Source organism: Eublepharis macularius, chromosome 15 (assembly GCF_028583425.1).
Source record: "Eublepharis macularius isolate TG4126 chromosome 15, MPM_Emac_v1.0, whole genome shotgun sequence".
NCBI lineage: Eukaryota > Metazoa > Chordata > Lepidosauria > Squamata > Eublepharidae > Eublepharis > Eublepharis macularius.
In genome coordinates, this window is record NC_072804.1 from 50,064,365 (window position 1) to 50,087,861 (window position 23,497).

General features: G+C 46.7%; 1 protein-coding gene across 3 annotated transcripts in view; it reads right to left on the bottom strand.

Annotated features, from left to right (window-relative positions):
• Nucleotides 1–23,497, bottom strand: part of PHLDB3 (pleckstrin homology like domain family B member 3) — a 33,037-nt gene continuing 9,540 nt past the window's right edge. For 2 of the 3 annotated variants that reach the window (XM_054999520.1, XM_054999518.1), the window contains exons 2-15: nucleotides 23,273–23,420; nucleotides 22,733–22,873; nucleotides 18,512–18,640; nucleotides 17,866–18,021; nucleotides 15,606–15,716; nucleotides 13,758–13,844; nucleotides 11,429–11,527; nucleotides 10,325–10,418; nucleotides 8,854–9,022; nucleotides 7,354–7,441; nucleotides 4,415–4,471; nucleotides 3,539–3,758; nucleotides 2,690–2,775; nucleotides 1–1,008 (exon numbers count right to left, since the gene is read on the bottom strand). In XM_054999520.1, coding sequence (XP_054855495.1) covers nucleotides 874–1,008; nucleotides 2,690–2,775; nucleotides 3,539–3,758; nucleotides 4,415–4,471; nucleotides 7,354–7,441; nucleotides 8,854–9,022; nucleotides 10,325–10,418; nucleotides 11,429–11,527; nucleotides 13,758–13,844; nucleotides 15,606–15,716; nucleotides 17,866–18,021; nucleotides 18,512–18,640; nucleotides 22,733–22,873; nucleotides 23,273–23,419 — 1,719 coding nt within the window. In that variant the 5' untranslated portion in view covers nucleotide 23,420 and the 3' untranslated portion in view covers nucleotides 1–873. The remainder of the gene's footprint in view (nucleotides 1,009–2,689; nucleotides 2,776–3,538; nucleotides 3,759–4,414; nucleotides 4,472–7,353; nucleotides 7,442–8,853; nucleotides 9,023–10,324; nucleotides 10,419–11,428; nucleotides 11,528–13,757; nucleotides 13,845–15,605; nucleotides 15,717–17,865; nucleotides 18,022–18,511; nucleotides 18,641–22,732; nucleotides 22,874–23,272; nucleotides 23,421–23,497) is intronic. The other variant, XM_054999519.1, reaches the window with a different exon arrangement.

Here is a 23,497-nt window from a genome sequence, read left to right on the forward strand (position 1 = left end):
TCTGTTTCCACTTAAAAGGTTTATATAATAAATAGCTTACAGTTTATACACGGTTTCCCCCTCGAAAACAGTGTCCCAGGTATTCAAAAGAGACTCAAAGCATACAATAAATACAAGAGCTGTACAGGATGGCCAGTTATCTTGCCATTGTGTTTAGGCAGTTCCCAAGAGAAGGACCCCAGAACTTTAGGAACGTCTCCTGTATTCCAGACAAACCTGTGTCAAGGCACTACGGCAAGGCACTGTGAGAGGAAAACCTTGCATGGTTGCAGAGTTTAAACGAGACGGATTGCAGGAATTAGATCTGCTTTGAATGTTCAGAACCAGGGCTAGATCTGACTGGTGTCAGATTAAGTCTCTTCTTCTTCCTGGTGGTGAAGGTCGATTCCCACTGGCCAGGACTGTGGAATCCCTTCCACTCCATGGAAATTCTGGCCAACAAGTTAAAATTCACATGAAGTCTCTTCTCTCCAAATGGTTTCCTTTGCTTAGCGGATGATATCCAAAAGGGCATGTCCCAGAGATGCTGGTTTGCATTCAGCAGAATTTGATTTTATGAAACGGACAGAAATTCACCCCCCCAAATGTCTATCAACCAACATAACGATCCTTTCCTGAGAGTCATCAGAAACCACATATTGAACTGATCCAGATTTAAAAAAAAATATTAAGAACTTCAAGCAGTAAACTTAAACTGCCAAGAAGTACTCAAAGATGGGCCCCACAGGCTATTTAGATTCCATCCTCTGGATCCAACGACTGGATCAAGTGCGTCCTCCCAAAGCAGCTTCTACCCACTGGCTACCCTTGGGGCTAGAGGTCAATCTGCAGAGGTCAAATGTGAGGAGTCAAGTCCTGGGCAGATCATGCCCTTTAGTAGCGAGCATTCTCCTCTGCCGCTGTGACAATTGCATCTATCCAGATACGCATGGCCTCGGGACTGGGCGCCACCATACAGAAGAGACGGTCGTATGTCTTGACGCAGAAGGTCAGCTTGGGATTAGGACTCTGGGGAGCAAAGACGTTAAAAGGATGAAATGTCAAAAAAAAAGTTGTTGCACTCATTATCTTGCCATCTTTATTCTGGACCTCAATTTAATTTGCTGGGGCCCTGAATTTTTTAGCTTTCTAATAGATCATCTGAATGGGTGATTTTATATAGATAATTTTGTTACGGTGAAAAAAATAGATATTATGATCAGTGGTATCATTCTCATTGATTGCAGTTAGGGAGCAATTTAAAAGAGTCACGTCGATTTAAGAGGGTATGTTGTGTCTCTTCTAAGATCTATGATGTTTGATTTAGGATTTATGGTCTGGAACTAGATCCAGAGGAGTTAGTCATGTTAATCTGTAGTAGCAAAATAGTAAAGAGTCCAGTAGCACCTTTAATCAACTTAATTGTAGCATAAGCCTTCGAGAGCCACAGCTCTCTTCATGATGCATCTGATGAAGAGAGCTGTGGCTCTCGAAAGCTTATGCTACAATTAAGTTGGTTAGTCTTAAAGGTGCTACTGGACTCTTTACTATTTTGGTCTGGAACTGAAATTCATTTAATTGAACTGAGGGGAAAGGGGAACATTGGAGAAATATAGGAGAGGAATTCCCCATCTGTCCTCGAGCCCTGCTCAAACCACTGCTATCTACTGCTTTTTCACTTCGACGGTGCATTCGGGAAAGGGACAAGCCAACGAGGCTTCCTTCTGGCATGAGACCTGTTCAGTAAAAATGGGCAGCCCAAAGCAATGCAAGATTTTTAGTCTTGGAAGAGATACTGATGTCTCTCTTTCCTTTCTCTTTGACCGAACACAGAGGCATTGACCCCAAACCTTATCTTCGTTTTCACACACACCCGGCCTTTGTCCCATACTACCATCCAAAAAGGTCTCACTATTAAAACTTGCAAGTCGCAAAACTACGGAAGCAGTAAAGGCAGAGGTTTGGCTACTCCACACAGGAAGGAGCCATGGCTCAGTGTGAGGGCATCTGGTGAGGATACAAGGAGGCCCCAAGTGCATCCCCAAAGGATCCGTTCTTGAGCAATACAAAAGACTTCAGTCTGAGAGCCTGGAAAGCTGCTGCCAGTCAGAGGATAGTCTTGATAGACTGACTATCTGATTCAGAGTCTCTCTACAGGACACATCTGACACATGAAGAACACGTGTCAGGAGATGCAATGCTAGCTGGGAAATGGTAGTTTAAAAAGACAGAGCAGGCAGCAGGGCAAAGGCTTTGCTATACACTGGAGCTGTGTGGAGGGGCTGTGAAAGGCCAGAACGAAAACTTCAGCCCATTCTAACCTCTCCAGGTCCAAGCCTGGCTCTGGAAGGCTGCTCCAGCCCATTTCCATTCTTCGCTGCCCTCTGTGATCCTACACAGTTTTCGACTGGAGAGGTGAAATTGACAGAGCCTTTGGGGAGGCAAAGATGAAATTAACACACACCCTCTGAGGAGCCATCTCCGCCAGCTGTGTCTTTTTAAACTTCGCTTCCCAGCTAACATTGCATCTCCCTACACTTGACAAACAGTGGAAGGCAGCAAAATGTGTTTGAATCCCCAAAATAATTTGAAATGTGATGGAGTCTCCAGTCCATTTGGACCGTGGCGTCCCCTCAATCCAGCCCTCTGCACTTGACAGAGTTTTATTGTGAGGAGAGCTACAGGGAAGGGGGTAACCCTCCTTCAGTACCTTGAAGGCGCTGCGTAGATGGTCGTAATAGACCTCTTCAATCGCTTGGAAGTAAATCACACCTTTGAGCTTGGTTTCCTCTTTGTCTGGAATAAGAAAGAGACAGGGGTTTGCATTAATGGGAAATGTTGAAGGGAGATGGACAAACTTCTTGGGCAAGTAGCTCTGGTCCCAAATACGCGTATATACACACCACATGAGTTTCAACCTGACTGATTACGAGCATATGAACCAAGGCTGAGTTAGAGTGTGGTTGCACAAGAATTCAGAAGAACCCTCCAAACAGTGTGATAGACATAGGATTCAGCCAAAATGTTTCATTAAAAAAAGAAAAAGATAAATTTTCTAGCTCCTATCAGTGCAAAGTTAAAAGTTGAAAATCTGTGATCAATGCCTATAGACACCTCAGAAACGGGACAAGTAACTGAAATAGTTCCCCAGCAGTCAGCAATAGGGCTTTGGTGCCTTTGCCCCTGCCCATGATCAGCAATATCACATCAGGATAATTTGCCCAAGTTGTAGTCTTCAAGGGCAGCCCCACTCAGACTGTGTTACAGCAGTCAAGCACGGGTGTTACTATGTAACTGGGAAAACTGGAATACAGGCATTAAGAAGTTTGGCCCACATGAAATCCAGAATAAGAACAATCCATAAAAAGGAATTACATGAATTTTGTTGCTTGTTCGAGATCAAATGCGTGGTGGGTGGGCCTACAGGGACGCAGCACAAGAATGTTTAACCTTTTCCCTTTTGCCACTTATCTGATCAAAATTGCCCTCCTCGAGTTGTTGTTTGCTCTGAGGCCCCTTGCAGCAATGCTGGGTGGAGGATGCACTCTCTTTCTCTCACCTGCATAATATGCCAGGACGCGCTTTTGACGATCAAAAGTGAACCAGCGCTTTTTCCAGGTCTTGATCCTGCCACCCATCTTGACCAGGTAACCTTTACAGGCTTTGCTCGTTACCCGCACTTGCGGGCAGGTATCCACACTGTGCCCCGATGCCTCCAGGTGTTTACGCAGGTCAAATGCAGCCGGCTTCAGCTCCCGGATCTCCACGGGATCAGGAGTCTACAGAGGAATGGCATAGCAAAGGTCAACCTTGGAAGAGGTGGCACAAGATTTCCCATCCAGGTACTCTCATTTTCAGGGGAGCTACCCGTGCTTAGATGCTATCTGCTGTTTCGGAATCCTAGCTGGCCCAACAGGCTGCGCCCTCTTGTGTGTGTGACTCTGTGAAGGAGAGACCTCCGAAATGTCCTACCATTAACAGACTTGCTCAGATCCTGCAAGCTGGAGGACGTGGCTTCTTTTTTTGAGACAAGCCATCTCGTTTTAGGTCTTCCTCTTTTCCTACTGCCTTCCACTTTTCCTAGCGTTATTGACTTTTCAAGAGAATCTTGTCTTCTCATGATATGACTGAAGTACAATAGATTTATTTTTCATGCAAGGATACCCTAAACATTTCCCAGTTTCAGAGGAAGGAAAAGATATGTGCCCATCCAAGAGGCTCTTTATGAACCACTAGCTGTGGCTTGTATACGCTCAGTGACACCGAAAATGCACTCTGCGCACGCTCAGATCGAGTCCTCTCTTTACGTTATATACGTGTAAACCTGGGCAGTGTCCCCTCTCCCCACAGGTTCTGCAAAGCCAGCTCTTCTCGCGCCACCTTGTTCCAGCTTCATTATTTCCTGATTGTATGCACAAAACACAAGATGCCTTACCTTGGCTGATGGGGGTAGCTCCATGCGTTTCGCCTCCTCGGTGGCTCTCTTGGCTTCCTGCAAGGACATGGCCGTGAGAAAGGTCTGCTGCAACAATGCAGGACTGCAGACATGGAGGGGGGATCCCCCCTTTCAGTTTCCTGGGCCAGTTTAGGTTACTCCCACCCCATCATTCACGTGAATGCACAGACAGCGAGCTGACACAGTGAAACTTCCAACTTCCTTGTTCTGGAAACCATGTGGAAGGCAGATGAGAAAGGCTGCTTTAGATTAGAAGGGAGGGGGGGGGAGCTCCCAATCAGGACGCCTGGGTTCTGTTCCTGACTCAGAAAAGGAATATTGTCTGTCTCTAATAATAAAAGCAGCCGGGTAGGGTTGAGGGACTCCTGGATTTTATTTGATGAACCTTGGGTAATGGTAGCAGAGGGACCTGTAGGCAGAACTCCTGGGTTCTATTCCTGCCCTTTGACAGTGAGGAGGAGAGATTAGTATTTTAAAAGGAAAGGTATGATTTATTTTAAAATTTATTTTAGATAGGTAAACCTTGCTTCTCTTCCCAATGAAGACCCAAAGCAGCTTACGTTGTTCTACAGTCCTCCATTTTTATCCTCACTCTGACCTTGTGAGGCTGAGAGAGAGCTCCCATTTTCCCTTAGTGGGGATTCGAACCTGGGTCTTCCTGAACCTAGTCTGACACTATCACCACTGCATACCCCACTGACTCCCAAGGAGAAGAGAAAAATCTTCCTTTCGAAGTAAGCCTGACAGGCCTGGCTAGGCAAACGCAATGCAAAAAGTAATGTTCCAAACCATTCCAAGAGATGTAAAATGTTAACCATCCGTTGAAATAACTTTGAAAATTAGCATAGGGGAGATTCTGGGATGGAGAACTGTGAATGGCTCCCCCTAGTGGCTACTATTAGTAAATGGCTGCTGCGAAGGGCCAGATTTAAGTGGGAAGAAATGTAACAGATGGCACCTTAAAGATAGTGTGTGTAAAGTGCAATCAAGTTGCAGCCAACTTATGGCAACCCCATAGGGATTTCAAGGCAAGAAACAAACAGAGGTTTGCATAGCAACCCTGGACTTTCTTGGTGGTTTCCCATCCAAGCGATAACCAGGGCTGGCCGTGCTTAGCTTCAGAGACCAGATGGGGCTGTGCTAGCCTGGGCCTTCCAAATTAGGACCTTAAAGACAATCATCATTCATTCTAGCGTGAGCTTTCGATTCAGAGCTCACTTCTTCAGATACAAGGGGGCGCTAGCCATTCTGCCCTGGGAAACGCACAGTTTGTCGGTTTCTCACAATAGCATACGTATCAGCTGAGGGTCAGGGCATCTGAGGTCATGAGAATAAAAGGAGGGTAGATGCTGGACCCCACCCAAATCAGGGTCCCCAACATCTGCAATTGTCTATTGCAGATATTCAGGAGACTCATTTACAAATCTCCCGGATTCTCATTTAGTTTGACTTTTTGCTTCAAAGCACTAAGAACAACAACAACAACTGCACTTCCATATCACTCTTCTAGACAGATAAGCACCCCACTCAGAGCAGTGAACAAAGTCAGTGTTATTATTTAATACAGCTGGGGCTGGGAGGAGCGGCTTGCTCAAGGCCACCTGCTGAGCTCTTGGCAGTGGTGGGAGTCAGACCAGCCGACTGCTGTTTCGCATGGTGGTGGAGGCAGAGGCTGATAAGATCACAGTCATTCTGAAGAGAGTGAATAAAAACCATCACTCTTCCCTGTCTCTAAATCCTTGGTGCCACACATTAAAAATGGATTACATTTTTCAACGGATGCCGTGCTTTTTCATATCTGTGGAACTCACTGCCACAAGATATTGTGATGGCCATGGGGGAGGGTGGGAAGAGCTTTAGAAGGGGGTGAGGGAGAGATTTGATGGACACATGGGGGACAATTAGATAGGAAATGCAGAAGCGCAGCCTCTGTGTTTTGAGACTGTTTATCGGCGCACTCAGCCAAGCAACAGGGAAAGGGATATCACAGTGACACCCTAAGCAGAGTTACTCCAATGGGCTTAGACTGGAATTACTTTGCTTAGGATTTCAATGTTAATGTCCTAAAGAAAGTTAAATAGTAAAGAGTCCAGTAGCACCTTTAAGACTAACCAACTTTACTGTAGCATAAGCTTTCGAGAACCACAGTTCTCTTCGTCAGATGCATGGAGGGTACAAAGAGAACTGTGGTCCTCGAAAGCTTATGCTACAATAAAGTTGGTTAGTCTTAAAGGTGCTACTGGACTCTTTACTATTTTGCTACTACAGGCTAACCCGGCTAACTCCTCTGGATCTAAAGAGAGTTGGTTCCCTGCTTGGGAACTTCTGTTTGGCCATCTGTCGAGAGAGAAGGGCAAAAATAATTGAACAGAGGGCCAAGCTACAAGTGACGAATGACACTTGAACGGCAAGTGAACAGACTCAGGGCCAAGCTACACATGACGAATGACACTTGAACGGCAAGTGAACAGACTCAGGGCCAAGCTACACATGACGAATGACACTTGAACGGCAAGTGGATTTTGTGGAGGGCAAGTGAACAGGGAGAAATACACTTGCTGTTCAAATGTCATTCGTCATGTGTAGCTTGGCCCTTACATGTATTCCTTCCTGATTAAGTGGAGTGCAAGTGGAGCGCAAGTGAACAGGGAGGAATACACGTGAGGGCCAAGCTACAAGTGACGAATGACGCTTGAACGGCAAGTGGATTGAGTGGAGGGCAAATGAACAGGGAGAAATACACTTGCCGTTCAAGCGTCATTCATCACTTGTAGCTTGGCTCTGAGCGGATGTTGCCATTTTTCTTAAGCGCTTATGCTTTGTAGGTCAGGGGCAGATACTCGGGAAGCACAGACCCAAGCGTCAGTTACTATTCTGAAAAAAGGGAAGGGCTCGGATCCCTCCTCTGCGTCTCTCACCCTCTCCTGCAGCAGCCGCTCCCTCTCCGCCATAGCTTCCCGCACCTTCCGTTCCATCTCAGCCAACGTGGTGACACAGTTCCCCAGGCTGCAGAGAGAGGCATCTGGTTAGCATCAGGACTGGCGGGCAACTTGGGGATTTGGAGACGCCTGAGGACCGAAACAGACGCGATGCAGGAGATCTGCAATTGGATCTCCAAACTTAAAAGGAAAAAAAAGAATTAAAAGCAGCCGTGGTGGGCTCCGGCTTTGATCAGAGAGGCAGCACTGGTGGAGGGGAGTGTAACCCCATGCTCGTTATGCCCCAATTAATCGCTCCCTCCCACCACCGCCGCCAAGTTTCTATTCGCTCCAAACTAAACAGGTTCCAGTAACAGCAAGTTTGGGATAGGAGAAATTTAGATTGACAAAATGGCATGAATGGAAAAATTCATAGTGGTGTTGCCCAATAGCCTGCAAATTTATTTATACCCCTGCAAATTTATTTATACCTAAGCAGTTTACAATATTATCCTCCTCTCTTCCCCAACATCCCAATGAGGTCGGTTCGGCTGAGAGAGAATGACAGGATCAAGATCTCCTAATGAGCTTCTAAGGCAGACTAGAGATTCGAACCCAGGTCTCCCGGATCCCAATCCGACACCTTGACCACGACCTCACACTGATGCTCAAATGGCTGCAAGCTGCCTTGATTCCGCATAGGCACAATGTAATGTCACTCTTCCCCCTCGGTGCATCTGTGATGAAAACTCCATAGATCCACAGATGTGTTCCTCCAGCATAGGGGGCCTTCCCCCAACACCAGGCTTGCATCAGAGGAAAACACCACCAGTACACAAATGTATCTACAGGATCCAGCCCATATACCTTACACTGAAAATCAGAGTGAAAATCAAACTTCCAGTTTAGAGCAGAAGTGCCTAGAAGATTGGTGATGCTATGCATCTCCATCTGTCCGTCCATCCATCTGCCCGCCCACCCGCCCACCCGCCCACCTGCCTGCCTAGTACTGCTCCTACAGCTACTGCCTTAAGCAGAAATTAAAATGGGAAGAACCTTACTTGATATCATGTCTCTGATGTTTAATTATTGCCCCAATATATTTTGCCACAGAAAGAGTAACGGAACCATTTGTATCCAATAATAACCATGTCACCCGCTCTATCCTATTAGGTAGTTCCATATTTTTAAGTAGAGGGATGATTAAGCTAGCCCTCAACTCGTTAAATATCTCCTCCTGTCTTTTACAGAGGTAGCTATAGGTTCCTTTCTGTGGCTGCTAGAAATCATAAAGAGCTCATTTGTCCCCTATTGTCTCCAGGACAATGAAACACGCAGGCCAGGTTTCTGCCGGCGATGGGATGAGGCACATCCCGAGTCTTAATACGGGAGCCCTGCCCGATACAGAACCCAAAGGTGTGTTTGACAGGTTGGAGAACTCCAGGAGATGGGTACCGTTTGGGAAGACAGGCAGACACCTGCAGGGGAAAGGCTACTCACCTGTAAGCTCCTTGACTGGCCCCTCCCAGCTGCCCCACGGCCCCTTGGCCACCCAGCAACTGGAAGAGGGGGCTGTTGAGACGCGACAACTGCAGGCCCGTGGTGCCCAGGTAGGATCCGTTGCCCCCGCCAGAGAGCTGCACTGCTAGCACGCTGGGGTCCAGAGCACCTGGGAACGGAGGAGGGGGAGAGAGACAGGGAAAGAGATGAGCACCTTCAAGGACATGCTCAAAGGCGCATCAGTGGGGGAAGTCCGTGGCTGCTTTCGGCAGCAGCCCTGCCATAGACGCCCACTGAAAACTTGCTCCCTTCAGCCGCCAACGCTCCCTGTTGCCTAGGGTTGCGTGTCTCCAGGTGGGGCCTCTTGGAATTACACCTGATCTCCAGACTACAAAGATCAGTTCCCGTGAAGATAACAACAGCTTCAGAGGGAGGACTGTACGGCCTCACCTCCCTGCTCAGCTCCCCAAGTGCCAGCCTCCCCATACTCCCAGAATTACACTTCATCTCCAGACTATAGAGATCAGTTCCCCTAGAGGAAATGTCAGCTTCCAAGGACACTGTGTGTGTTATGTACCGTCAAGTTACCTCTGACCCATGGCCACCCTATGAATGAAAGACCTCCCAAACATCCTATCAGCCAGAAAGAAGTTTTGGGACTCTATTTTTACATAGGATTACAGCAGCAAGACTATTGTATGCACAAAACTGGAAAACTACAAAATCACCTACAGTGGAGGAACGGTGGATGAAGGTCTTGGAATTTGCATCGATGGCAAAACTTACTTCGTTGATTAGAGAGAAGACAATATCTACTTTTGGGGTTGAATGGAAACCTTTTATAGACTTCTTACATGAAACAGATAATAATGATTTGATGGTATATGGGTTTATGGATTAAGGAATGCAAACTTTAGGGGGGGGAGACTTTACTGAGAGCCAGTGAAAAATTGAAAATGATACATATTTGTTGTGGAGAAAATCAGCACCCCGCTTGTAGTTTAATTAGTTTTTTTCTCCTTTCTTATTTTCTTTTTCTACATTTTTGCTCTTCTTATTTTTCTCCCTTTTCTGCTTGCTTGCTTTTTGTTTATATGCACTGCTAGTGTGGTTTGTTTGTTAGATGATTTTGTTTTTATTTCTTATGCATTGTTTACTGTTTAAATAAAAATATATTAACCCAAAACATCCTATCATTAACCAATCTTGCAAACTGGAAGACGTGGCCTCTTTTATTGAGCCAAGCCATCTTGTTTTAGGTCTTCCTCTTTTCCTACTACCTTCCACTTTTCCTAGCATTGTTGACTTTTCCAGTGAGTCTTGTCTTCTTACGATGGACTCTATGGCATTATACCCTGTTGAGCTCCGTCCCCCTCCTCAAAGACCACCTTCCCCACATTCTACCCCAAAAATCTCCAGGAATTTTCCAAACAGGGTTTGGCATGCGTCCCCCAGCCAAGGAAATCCATACCGTGCAGTGACAGGGGGCGCTGTGCTGTCCTGGAGGCAAGACGATCCCCACGCCTCCGGGGAAGACTTCCAGTTCTCTGCAGTCCGATTGAGCCCTAGGCAGGAAAGCAACACGGAAAGGATCAGGTGTGGAGCAGACATCTCACCTTTCCTCCTTCCCTTTTGCAAGGAGCATCGATCTTCTCTTCCGCTGTTTGTTTGAAAATGTGATTCAAAATGGTATCCGGTCAATCGTGCAGTCTTGGCATCTGTACATTGATGTTATATATTCTTACGTTAGGCTAGAATGTTTATTTTACATAAATGTGGCTGTCCCACTTCTCCTTTGCATGAAACTTTATTTACTTACTTCGTTTAGAGAAAGAACTAAACAACAGAATGTCCACGACACAAGAACAAGAAGGGACATGCACAATAAAACACAACTACCAAACACAGTGAGCCTCATAAAGTTTTTGTGCTCCCCAGCAAATGAATGAGCCAATCAAACTTATCGACAGCCAGACTAAAAGAGCACAAATATTCATGTAGAAAGGATCTCAAAATGGCAAAAAAAGGCCCATGGACTACGGCTGCCTTACGTCACTTCCTGAAGCTGGGCACAGAAAAAGCAGGTGAACTTCTAAGAAAAGGCAACTCAATTTCTCCATGGCTGTTTTCACACTACTCACCTTCATCCGGAACGCTGCGGAATGTCGCCAAAAAACCGCAGAAGATAGCGTCTTCTCGCACGAGTTTTGCACGACATCGTGCACAACTCGCGCGAGAAGACGCTATCTTCCACGGTTTTTTCGCGACGTTCCGCAGCGTTCCGGATGCAGGCGAGAAGTGTGGAAACAGCCCATCTCTGGGTTTTGCCCTCGTGGTGCACTGTCAATTTTCAGCATGCCCTCTGCTCAGGGAACCTCACTAACCCAATATTTCCACCCACCTTTCCCTGGGTTGTTTCCTGTGCCTTCCTAAAAGGGAACCGCAAAACAATCTTCCCCGCTCCTCTGCAGTTAAAGAAGATGACACAGCAGCCCTAAAAAGCAGGATCGCATCTACACAGGTAAAAGGAAGGGACATTTACAGTCAAACACAGACCAAAGAGGACAGGACAGACCTTGACAGAGCTGCTGACGGAGAAGACACAGGAAGACGAGTCGGACTGATTGGAGCCCACCACAAAGACTTTCTGATCCGTCTTTTGGGTGAACGTGAGCTGCAGAAAGACACAGACACATCAATGTGGGGGTACGGCAGGGTAGAATCTGCTTACCGGTACCAAGAAATACCAAACCCAGTCTCGGTTGATTCTGGCAAAGGAAATCACAAAGGAAAAGGACAGACTTGAGGTTTTTTAACACATACACGTGTCTGGTGCTCTCAGACCCTTGATGCATTGTTTACTGCAACTGGCACTGTTCCCTACACCTGTATCACGAGAATACCTCAGCTGGAGACACCAGGAATCGAACCCAGGATTTTTAAAATTATTATTATTATTATTATTATTGATAATAATAATAATTTAATTATTATTATTAATAATAATAATATCCCACCCTCCCCGCAAGCGGGCTCAGGGTGGCTTACAACAGAAGATAAAAAATACAAGATAAAATCACAATAAATTAACACAGCTTTCTAATAAAACACCTGCTCACCGTATAAAAACCATATAACATCTGACGGAGGTGGAGGTGGAGGTGCGGCTTAACCATGCGTGGTCGCTCATATATGGGGGGTACACGGTCAATACCCCTACAGACATAGAGGAGACCGGGAGAGAGGCTCATTTGATGGAAACCCTAATGGCCTCAACCATATGCCTGGCGGAACATCTCCATCTTACAGACCCGCCTGAAGGAGACAAGATCTTGGCGGGCCCGGGTGTCCTCAGAGAGAAAGAGTTCCACCAGGTCGGGGCCAGGACTGAAAAGGCCCTGGCCCTGGATGAGGCCAATCGAGCCTCCCTGGGGCCAGGGACCACCAGTAAGTGCTTACTGCCACTTTCTGCTACTGAGCCACAGTCCCATCCCTTTTGAGACAGCCCCAATGGACTCTTCACCCAAAGTGTGAGCTCAGTTGCATAACATGAGTTTCAGTGAATTAAACACTGGGACGACCAGTGCAGCTTCTCCCTTTATCCATCCCTTGATCTGACTTGGCGGGGGGGAGGAATAATGCGGGGGGGGGGAGGAATAATGTGCATTCATTCATCTTTCATATTGCCAAACAAACCAACCCAAAAATTACAAGCATTTGAAAACATTCATAAAACTGTTCTCGGGAAGGAGTGTTACAGATGCTAGCCAATGGGCACCCTCCACAGCCAGCTGGCCAACACACAACCTTCACAGATGGTTGTTGTTCCCCTGAAATGCAACTGTGCTGAAAAAATAATACAGAATCATCTCTTTCAAAGCACACCCCAGGACAGGAAGGGGTGCCACAGCTTTCAAAAGGTTACATTTTGGGTTACCCCGCCATGGAAGAGTTTGGGTTATTAAGCGTTGCATGTAGCTGGTGGTTCTAGGAAATGAGCAACCTTGAACAGGGAGAGAGAATCTTGGATTGAACTTGGTTTAGATGTTGACAAAGAAGCAAAGACTGAAGGTTGAAACTCCCCATGGGGATTTCCCATCTACTTAGTTGCTGCTTGGCTACGGGGAATGAGAACGTTTTTTCTAGAGGAAAATCCCTGGCAAGAAAAGTATGTGCCAAGTATGTGACAAAAATATAAGTGCATTGCACAAAGGAGAAATGTTGTGTTAAATTTGCCAAACTGCCTCTATTATAAATGGGAAAAAACCTCACTGGGTATCAAATAACACTTCCTTAGCCTTCACTCCCACTGAACCAAATCCCAAGCACAGGGAATTTCAGCTTGCTCCACCCCCATGTTTGGGTTAGCTTGTAAGGTCCTTGGGGCAGGGACCTGATAGAGTTTCTTTGGAGATTTTACTTTCTAAAGCACCTTGTATCTTTAGTGCACAATCTATGAATCAAAACTCCATGTCGAAAGCCTTCGACAATACATCAAAACTCCATGCTTTTCCTTATTTAAAACTACCTTGTTGTTGGCAAATGCTTCCATTTCTGGGCCACCTCTCAGCCATTCCTAAGCAAAAATGCTGTGAAATGGGCCAATCGGAGCTGCCAGTCCCTCCCCCATGACTTCTTTGTCCTGCAAAATACTTAGTCAGGTGCAGTTTTCCCTAGGCCCAGAGAAAGCGGCACCTGTTGGATTTCTACCTGCTGCACAGCTGTGAAAGGCACTGGAGGCTTACCAAGAAGTAGAAAAGTCAAGGCCTGGAATTCCCCCCATAACCAGCAAAGGACATACTGAACCCACCAGTTTCTAGAATGCCCAGCCCGGGAATAGGAAATCTGACCTTGGAATATATGCAGGCTGGGAGATGGTGACGAAAGGCTCCAAAAGGGCTCACCTGAGTTACCGGCTGCTTGCTGTCCGGAGAGTCCTCTCCGCTCTCTTCCAAACACTCTTGGCCCATATCCATTAGACGATTTTTCTCCTAGACAGGCAGGCAAGAGATTATACAAGAGCCTTTTCCTAAAATCTGGATCGGTCAGAAGCGTGCCTTCCGGTGCAAAGAGCAAGAATTGAGACCCGTAGCACCTTAAAAACCAACAAGGGCCATTTCCACACGGCTTACCTTCTTCTGAAAACTTCCAAAAAACAGCATCTTCGCATGCTGTTATCGCGTGAAATCGTGCGAGAAGACACTGTCTTCCGTGATAACAGCGTCTCTTCGCAAAATAACAGCGTCTTCCTGGAGCGATTTCGTGTGCAAAGATGCTGTTTTTTGGAAGAAGGTAAGCTGTGTGGAAATGGCCAAAGTTTCCAGGGTGTAAGCTTTTGAGAATCAACTTCCCATAGGGAGTTTCGTTCTCGAATGATTATACCATGAAAATCTCGATGTCCTTCAAGGCACTATGGGACCTCAATCTTGCTCTTCTACAGCAAATCAATCCTGCTACCCTCTTGAAACTTTCTTTGAGAAATGTAACTCCCACCCTCCTACCCTGCTTTTTGTCAATGCTGATTGCATCCTTGTACTAGACACAGTCTCCTTCTTTGCAAACGCACCCACACACAAGATCTTCAAATTATCTCCTGCTCAGGATATTTGCTATAAGAACAGGAGGGGGCTCACCCCATTTCCTCCAAAGAATAGGATGTTCCAAGGATGTCCTTTTTACAAACCTTTTTCTTTAGAGTGCACTGGAGACCCAGTGGCGCCTTTGTGGTAGATCTTTATTGGCAATTAAACATGGGGGCATATTGGATGCAAGCAGATTTCTCTAATGCAATTTCAAATCCTGCGTCACATTCCCAAAAAGCAATAGCTACACACCCTTCACTCCTCCCCCCCCTTCCCCGGGCCACTGGCAGCCTTTTAAAAAATGCAACTGAGGCTGCTATTTGAGCAAAAAAATGGTATGGGGAAGAAAGGAGTTTCTTTATCTTTTTTCTCCAGTGCTGTTTTTATGCTAAAATGTTCCCTCCTGCAGTTTCTTTTACCTGCCACAGTGAGGAAGACGTTTTTATTTAGGACTTCTTTTTAATTAACTTTGTTTTTAAGTTTATTGGCAGTCTTGAACTGTGATTTGTAACTTGGGTCTTATTCATTTTCTGACTTATCTTATTTATTCCTATTGTCAGCCACCTTGAGTTCCTGCAAGGTAAAAAGGCAGCTAATAAATGTTTTAAGTAAATAAGAAAGGGAGAAATTAAAATAAAGATACAGGCCATTTTCTGCAGAAAAATAGTAAGGGGAAGGGGTGAAGACACCCCCCCACCCCCGCTCAGACTCTGGTCTTCCTCTTCTACTTTGCAGCATCAGTAAATGCATCATAGAAATAGAAAACAAAAATCTGGTAAAGAAGTTGCTGAGCTACAAGTCGTGTGTGTGGTTCTGCCCTGAACCAAGGCCAGTTGCTAAGGCAGCAGAATATATTCAGCTGATCTTCCAACTTCTTCTGAAAAATGCTCAGACTGCAGCTACCCTAAAGGAGAAAAAAATTCCCTAGTTGTGTGACGCAGGCGTTCATCTTCTAGCAACATCCAGGAAAAGCAGAAGCCAGAATTTGGGTGGCGGGGGGGTGGGGGGGGGATCCCAAGACTAGAGAATGTGGTTTGGTGATGGAAACTAGGTTCCAAATTCTATTCTTATTGTAAAATGCGATTAGGGAAGGCAGGTTGGTATGCAGAAATTGGGAAACAACAACTCTGAGCTGCTCCCCAGCTCTCGGCAAGGCTGGGAATTTCTTACCGCGTTGAGACTCCTGACGGCCTCTCCCTTCTCCTGTGCAAACCTCTGGCACTCGCCCACCATCTGTTCCTGCGTCAAACGGGCCTGCCCTTCCAGCCGCTGCACCTTCCTCTGGGCGGGTGGAGAGAGCTCAGTTAGAACCTGCAGACTGCAGGGCAGGACAGCTCTCTCCCACCTTTGCATTCCTTCCACCCTGAACAACAACTTGAAGTCTGTCTGCTACGGCAGCAGATTCACACATCTGACGAAGTGAGCCCTGAGTCCGCAAAAGCATCTGTTGGAATGAGTTTCTGCTCACCTAGGAGGTGCCGCTGGACCTGCCATTTAATTTTGCTGAAAGAAGCTAACCACAAACTCCGCCCCCCCCCTGGAATGAGATGGCACCAGAAGGCACCTCCATATTGGAACCCCCCTCCTTTGATACTGGTCAGATGCAGTTGTTATTTTTCAAAAATAAAGTTTTTCTCCATCAGTTCAAGGATTTCAAGTTGGCGTATCATCTCTGCCATTGTACCGTGAATCACTTCATGGATTAACTGACATTCCCCAAATTTCAACATAGGTGCTGTTTTGAAAGAAAGAAAGAAAGAAAGGAAGAAAGAAAGGAAAAGGAAAAGAAAGGAAAAGAAAGGAAAGGAAAGGAAAAGGAAAGGAAAAGGAAAGGAAAAGGAAAGGAAAGGAAAGGAAAGGAAAGGAAAGGAAAGGAAAGGAAAGGAAAAGGAAAGGAAAGGAAAGGAAAGGAAAGGAAAGGAAAGGAAAGGAAAAGGAAAGGAAAGGAAAGGAAAGGAAAGAAAGAAAGAAAGAAGGAAAGAAAGAAGGAAAGAAAGAAGGAAAGAAAGAAGGAAAGAAAGGAAAGGAAAGGAAAGGAAAGGAAAGGAAAGGAAAGGAAGGAAGGAAGGAAGGAAGAAGAAAGAAAGAAAGAAAGAAAGAAAGAAGAAGAAAGAAAGAAAGAAAGAAAGAAAGAAAGAAAGAAAGAAAGAAAAGAAAGAAAGAAAAGAAAGAAGAAAGAAAGAAAGGAAAAGGAAAAGAAAGGAAAAGAAAGGAAAGGAAAGGAAAAGGAAAGGAAAAGGAAAGGAAAAGGAAAGGAAAAGGAAAGGAAAGGAAAGGAAAGGAAAGGAAAGGAAAAGGAAAGGAAAGGAAAGGAAAGGAAAGGAAAGGAAAGGAAAGGAAAAGGAAAGGAAAGGAAAGGAAAGGAAAGGAAAGGAAAGGAAAGGAAAGGAAAGGAAAGGAAAGGAAAGGAAAGGAAAGAAAGGAAAGGAAAGGAAAGGAAAGGAAAGGAAAGAAAGAAAGAAAGAAAGAAAGAAAGAAGGAAAGAAAGAAGGAAAGAAAGAAGGAAAGAAAGAAGGAAAGAAAGGAAAGGAAAGGAAAGGAAAGGAAGGAAGGAGGAAGGAAGGAAGGAAGGAAGGAAGAAGAAGAAAGAAAGAAAGAAAGAAAGAAAGAAAGAAAGAAAGAAAGAAAGAAAGAAAGAAAGAAAAGAAAGAAAGAAAGAAAGAAAGAAAGAAAGAAAGAAAGAAAGAAAGAAGAAAGAAAGCTGACAAAGCTAGCTGTTCCTTCCCCTGCCAAAAAGACAAAATGCATCTTTCCTCACCTTCTTTTCACTCACTAGAACTCTGGAACCAAATAACCAGAGAAAGAAAGAAAGAAAGAAAGAAAGAAAGAAAGAAAGAAAGAAAGAAAGAAAGAAAGAAAGAAAGAAAGAAAGAAAGAAAGAAAGATGCTCTTTTCAAACACCTGCTCCCATTGCTGAAAATGTACCATCACTCGTTTAAAAATTGCCTCCCCACCAACTAAGGCTGCACTCCTGAGCGCTGTTGAATAAAACGGATATATTTCCAAGTAGACCAATGTAGGCGTAAAATCAAAAAGAGTCCAGTAGCACCTTTAAGACTAACCAACTTTATTGTAGCATAAGCTTTCGAGAATCACAGTTCTCTTCGTCAGATGAACAATGTAGGCGTGTTCCCCAAAACTCTAGACAATTAAATTTCCCGTTAAAACGCTTTCGTTTTGCTGTTGCCGTATTTTTAAGGATCCAGATTTGCATGCCGTCCTCGTGGCACAATGGCTAAAGGCTCTGACTCACGAGTAATGCCTCTGCTGCTACAGGCATGTGCTTAAAGAAGTTATGCAAAGGGCAGTATAGGAATGCACTGGGTGAAAGAAAAATAAGCCATGCAGATTGTCCAGAAAAGACAGCCCCTGAGATTGGCTACTGAGCCTTGGAACTGGATGCCCGCGGATCGCGCCCGCTACTTCTTACCTTTCTCTGGTTAATGCTGTTCTGAAGCTGAGTGATCTCCTGAGCCAAGGCCTGGCAGGCAGCCTCCTTCTCCTCTTCCAAGCGGCTGTCCTTCTCCAACTGCTGGAATTCTAGGTCCTCGTAGCTCCTCAGCGCTCCATCGAGCATCTCAGATGTCTGGGAAGAAAAGTCAGGGTCAACTTCCGGCTTCCACCTCTTAGGTTAGTAGGGCCTATTGGTTAGAGCCTCCTTTTCAGATCAGCCTATATCTGAAGCAGACAGAATGTCCCTGGCTAAGAGTTTGGGCTGGTCTATGCAAACAAGAGATCTTGGGAGGGGAGAATCACATTTCTTGGAGTATACAACTTTAGACTGCAGGTGCTAGAAACGGAGGGCAGTGGAATTTAGGTTTGCTGTTGTAGTATTTTTTAAGGATCCGGATTTTTATGCTTTCCCCTAAAATGCCCCCCTAAAAAAATCCTACATATAGAAAATTAGCACTAAAGAGAAGATTTCAGCTAGAACCCTGATAGCTAGTTTTCTGTCTGCAAGGAGGGTTTAAAAATCTAAAGGGTGTTATTCAGGCAATTTCTCAGTCATGCAACTGCTCCCCTGAGCCTTTAAGAAGACCTATGCCCCACAGCTTCGGACCCCTCCCCACACTCACCTCTTGCAACTGGCTCCGCAACCGCTCCCGCATCGATTCCGGCTGGTTGTCAAGATGAGTCTGCGACTCAGCATGTTGCCGTTGCAGCTCCTCCACCTTGTGGCGTTCCTCCCTCAGCCGCGCCTTCTCCTGCCCAAAAAAAGAGGGCAGGGTAAGCGTTGCCACATTCCCATGGGAAACACCTACCCTGTTGCATCTTCCTCAGCAGGCAGGGGTTTACCACTCAAATGAGAAGCTGCTCTAGTCAGGAGGAAGGCAAAGAGTGTCACGGTGGAGCAGGCCACTCCACTCGGCAAAGTCCAAAGCCTTCCTCCAGCCTTGGGAAACTTTCTCCAGCTCAAGCAGCTAGTCCTCTGACAGAAGAACCGCTTAAAACTGGCTTCAGATTTTGCCAAGCAGGCTGGATCCACGGTATAAGGCATAGGAGGAGCAGGGCTCATTTTGAGGGGGAACGCGCAGGAACGCAGTTCCGGTAGTTCCCCAAAGAGGTCACATGTCAGGTGGCCCCGCCCACCTGACTCTCGGCCGTTTTGGATCCATTTCAGCCTGGATTGGGGCCGAAACAGCCCAGATCAGGCCTCTGACGGGTGGTGGATCACTCTCCCACTCAGCAGCAGCCCGATCCTGACCATTTTGGGCCCCTTTTCGGCCATTTTCAGGCCCTTTTTGCCATTTTGGGCCCAATTTCGGCTCTGAATGGCCAGGATTGGGTCCAAAAGAGCCAGGATAGGTGATGTCAGGGAGTGTGGCATATGCAAATCAGTCATGCTAATGACACGCTTCCGGCGATGGCAAGGGGCGTGGCATATGCTAATGAGTTATGCTAATGAGTTCCTCCAGCTCTTTTTCTACGAAATGACCCCTGAGGAGGAGAGTGCTCTCAAATCATAGCTGACTTAAGGCAACCCCTGGAGGGGTTTTCGTGGCAAGAGACTGACGGAGGTGGTTTGCCATTGCCTGCCCTCCGAAACCTTCGTCTTTGTTGGAGGTCTTGGCTGGATCCATTCCATGGGGTCTAAGGGGCATGTGCCCTGGGGTGAAGGAGAAAAGGAATTAGTAAGATTGTGCCAGCACTCTATTTGACTTTATTCTTGGTTTGGTTCATCTGGCACTGCGCTGATTCTCTACAAGGCCAACCAAGTGGCGGATCAGATTTAAAGCAACGTTACTGGTTTCTAAGGCACGGATTGGCATTCGGTGGTCGGTTCTGCCATGCAGGAAACCAGCCAGCAAGGATTTCCCTCACGTCGCTATCCTCTACACTAAATTGTAAAAGAGTAAGGTTCAGGTCCAGTAGCACCTTAAAGACCAACTAGATTTCCAGGATATGAGCTTTCGAGAGTCAAAGCTCCCTTCCAGACTCAAAGCTCCCTTCGTTAGATAATTTTAGAACCCTATATAGTCCCACTTCTAACTGTAACTGACGAAGAGAGCTTTGACTCTGGGAAGGGAGCTTTGACTCTCGAAAGTTCATACCCTGGAAATCTAGTTGGTCTTTAAGGTGCTACTGGACCCAAATCTTGCTCTTCTACTACAGACCGACACGGCTACCCACTTGAAACTAAACTGTAAATGTATGACAGTGCAAAAAGAGAGAAAGGGAAATTTTGAGGCTTGGATGGAGCCCAGAGGCAGCCACTTGCCAACCCTTGGCTGTAAGTTAAGCCCCTGCTCTGAAAACCGTACCTAGGTAGGAATTGTTCAGTTTGGGGATTTCATGCTGTGACTAACATGATTGATGTTTAGGATGGATGCTAAGGCAAGATCTTGAAATGCCCATTTTTCTTCCTCGTTTTGAAAGAGCAGCTGGTTGCTGGGTGGGGTTGCCAACCTCCAGGTGGGTCTGGATATCTCCCAGAAATACAAGTGATCTCCAGGCTACACAGATCAGTTCCCCTGGAGGAAATGGCAGCTCTGGAGGGTAGAGTGTATGGCATCACATCTCTGCTGAGCTCCCTTCCATCCCCAAACTCCACCCTCCCCAAGCTCCACCCCCAAATCACCAGGAATCCCCCCAGCTGGAGTTGGCAGCCCTATTGCTGTTTGATCAGTTGATGCTTTCAGGAGATCAACTTTCGGTTCCTTTGCTCGTTCTTCTTTTTTTCATGAAGTCTTTTTGTTGTAAGGATGCTGTACGTGGTGGCTGATCCGCGCGTCAAATTTGGGGCAGGCTTGAGAGCCGGGGCAAGAAGATGGAGAAAGGAAGCAGATGCCTAAAGAAGTTAAGGATGCTGGGTGAGAAGAACAAATGGACCCCAGAAAAAAAAGGCAAAGAGGAGAAGGCCAGAGGGAGACACCTGAGTGGGGAAGGAAAATGAAGAGAGCTGATGGAAAGAGAAGGGATAGGCAGGAACACAGGCAGAACTGCAAAGATAAGGACATTGAGAGTTTATGAAAATAAGCAGACAAATCTTTGCCTGCGGGCCTCTAGTTTTTACGGAAGTCGATTCTGAGTCAGGCTGTTGTTGGTCCACCAAGGCCAGTCTTGTCTTCTTTGACTGGCAGCATCTCTTCACTTTTCAGGTGGTTTTCCTATCATTTGCTTCCTGTTTTTTTTTTTTAAACTGGAGACTCCGGGGATAGAACCTGGGACCGTCTGCATGCGAACTAGAGCCACAGCCTCATCCTCAAAGCATTTAAATACATGAAGCTGCCCCAGCCTGAGTTAGACCTATTGATCTCTCAAGGTCATTATTGTCTCTTCTGACTGCCAGCATCTCCTACTAAAGGCATTGCATATCACCTGCTACCTGCTCCTTTTAACTCACGGTGCTGGGAATTGAACTTGGGATCTTGTGCCTTCCAAGCAGACGCTCTGCCGCAGAGCCATGGCCTCTCCCCAACATAGGAATACATGAAACAGCCTTATACTGAATCCGACTGCTGATCTAGCGTTGCCAGTGTTGTCTACTCAGACGGACAGCAGCTCCCTGGCATTTTAGGCAGAGACTTTCTCGTTACCTCCTTCCTGATCCTTTTAGTTGGAAATCCTGAAGACTGAACCTGGGGTCTTCTACATGCCAAACTATGGTTGCCAGCCTCTAGGCTGTGGTTGGAGATCTTCCAGAATTAGAACTGATCTCCAGGCCATGGAGATCAGTTCCTCTGGAGAAAATGGCTGCTTTTGAGGGTGGACTATATGTAGGGTTCCCAAGTCCCTATACTTTCCCAGTGGGATAGGGGGGAACCCAGGACTTACCTGTACTGATCTCCCAGAGAGATGTGATGATGTCATTTCCAGGACATCACTTCCAGGAAGTGATGTCAACACACCAGCCACAGGCCTGCTCCAGTACTTTGCGCAGGGCAAATTCTGGCACAATGGGGCCAAAACTGGCCCCAGTGATGGCACGTCAGGAAGTGACATCATTGTGCCCTGCCAGGCGCCAACCTAAAGCTGGCAACCTTATGCCGAGCAGATGCTCAGCAACTGAGTGGTGGCTCTCCCTAAGGCCACAAGTGCCAGTTGCAAAAAATGGTAAAGGGAACACATTCCAGCTTTTGCACAAAGTTGAGGCAAATGCTTAATTTCATGTGATTGAGCTTTTCATCTTCAAGTCCTTTCCCACCCACTTCCCATCCTTTAATTTTTGTTTTTAAATGCAGCAAAAGGAGCCCAGTGAGGCATCCCCCGTGCTTTTCTCTAAACATGACCCTTTTGTGCATTACCCTAATTTCAGAAACGAAAGAGACAGGGGAATAGGCAGGGCTTTTTTTCAGCTGGAACACAGTGGAACGGAGTTCTGGCACTTCTTGAAAATGGTCACATGGCTGGTGGCCCCGCCCCCTGATCTCCAGACAGACGGGAGTTGAGATGACCCTCCGCACCGCTCCAGTGGCACAGAGGGCAATCTAAACTCCCCTCTGTCTGGAGATCAGGGGGCGGGGCCACCAGCCATGTGACCATTTTCACCGAGGGTGATTTAAACTTTTAAAAACTCCCCCCTTGTTCCAGCTGACCCAAAGTGACATCATTTGTCCTGGAAGCGTGCACGCACTTTGCGCACATGCATGCATTACCAGGGCCACCACCTCCCGCCACGAGTTGCCCCCTCTCCTCGCAACCCACTGAGTTCCACCACCTCTTTCCCCCCCCAAAAAAACCTGGGAATAGGTGTACTCATCAACACAAATTGCATCCTACGCTGCACCTGGAGGCAACTGGCAAGGAGTCAGGCTTAAAGCCGCCCAGGAGGAGTACGCCACCATGCCGTTCCTCACCTTCTCTCGCTCGGTTTGGCACCGGCGCTCCGTCTCAACCAGCCTCCTTTGCAGCTCCAGCAGCTGCTCTTCTTCTCGCTGCAGGTCCTGCCTCTCTTCCTTCAATTCTCCTTCCAGCAAGGCTCCTTCCAAGTCCATCTGCTGGGAAGAGGAACCGGATTAAAAACACTGGGCCCATATCCAGTCTGCATGGAAGCAACGGCCAGCTAGCCTCTGCACGGCCACCAGGGGGCAGACGTGCAAACAAGTGCTGGAAAAGAGGGAGAGAACCCTGGGACATCCTGTTTTACAGTCCGCACTGACCTAACCACTAGGACACATTCCCCCATTAGGACTGCCATGATGATGGATTCCCCTGTCCTGTCAAGCCGACAAGTTCTGATCTCTGACTTATCAGTGAGTTTCCCCCAATCCTCCCCCCACCCCGCCTGCCAGGGCGTGGTGTCTCCACCGTACCTGTTTTACAGGTGTTGATGGCTGTCCTCCAAACATCCTTGTCCCCCGTGACACAGGGAGGGAAGCGAACAGGCCCGGACGTACCTCTATGTTCAGCTCCTTCTTCCGGTGATGCAGCTCCTTGATCCGGTTCTCGAGAGCTGAAATCTTGCTCAGAGTTTGATGACGGGGTGGCGGTGGGGTGCTCCCGTTTTGTGGGACACCCATTTCTTCCTGTGCAGGGACTTTCATACTAGGAAGGGAGCACAGTATAATTAGAAGTCGCACATACACACGGGTGGTGTCCATTCCAAATAAATCCTGCATACC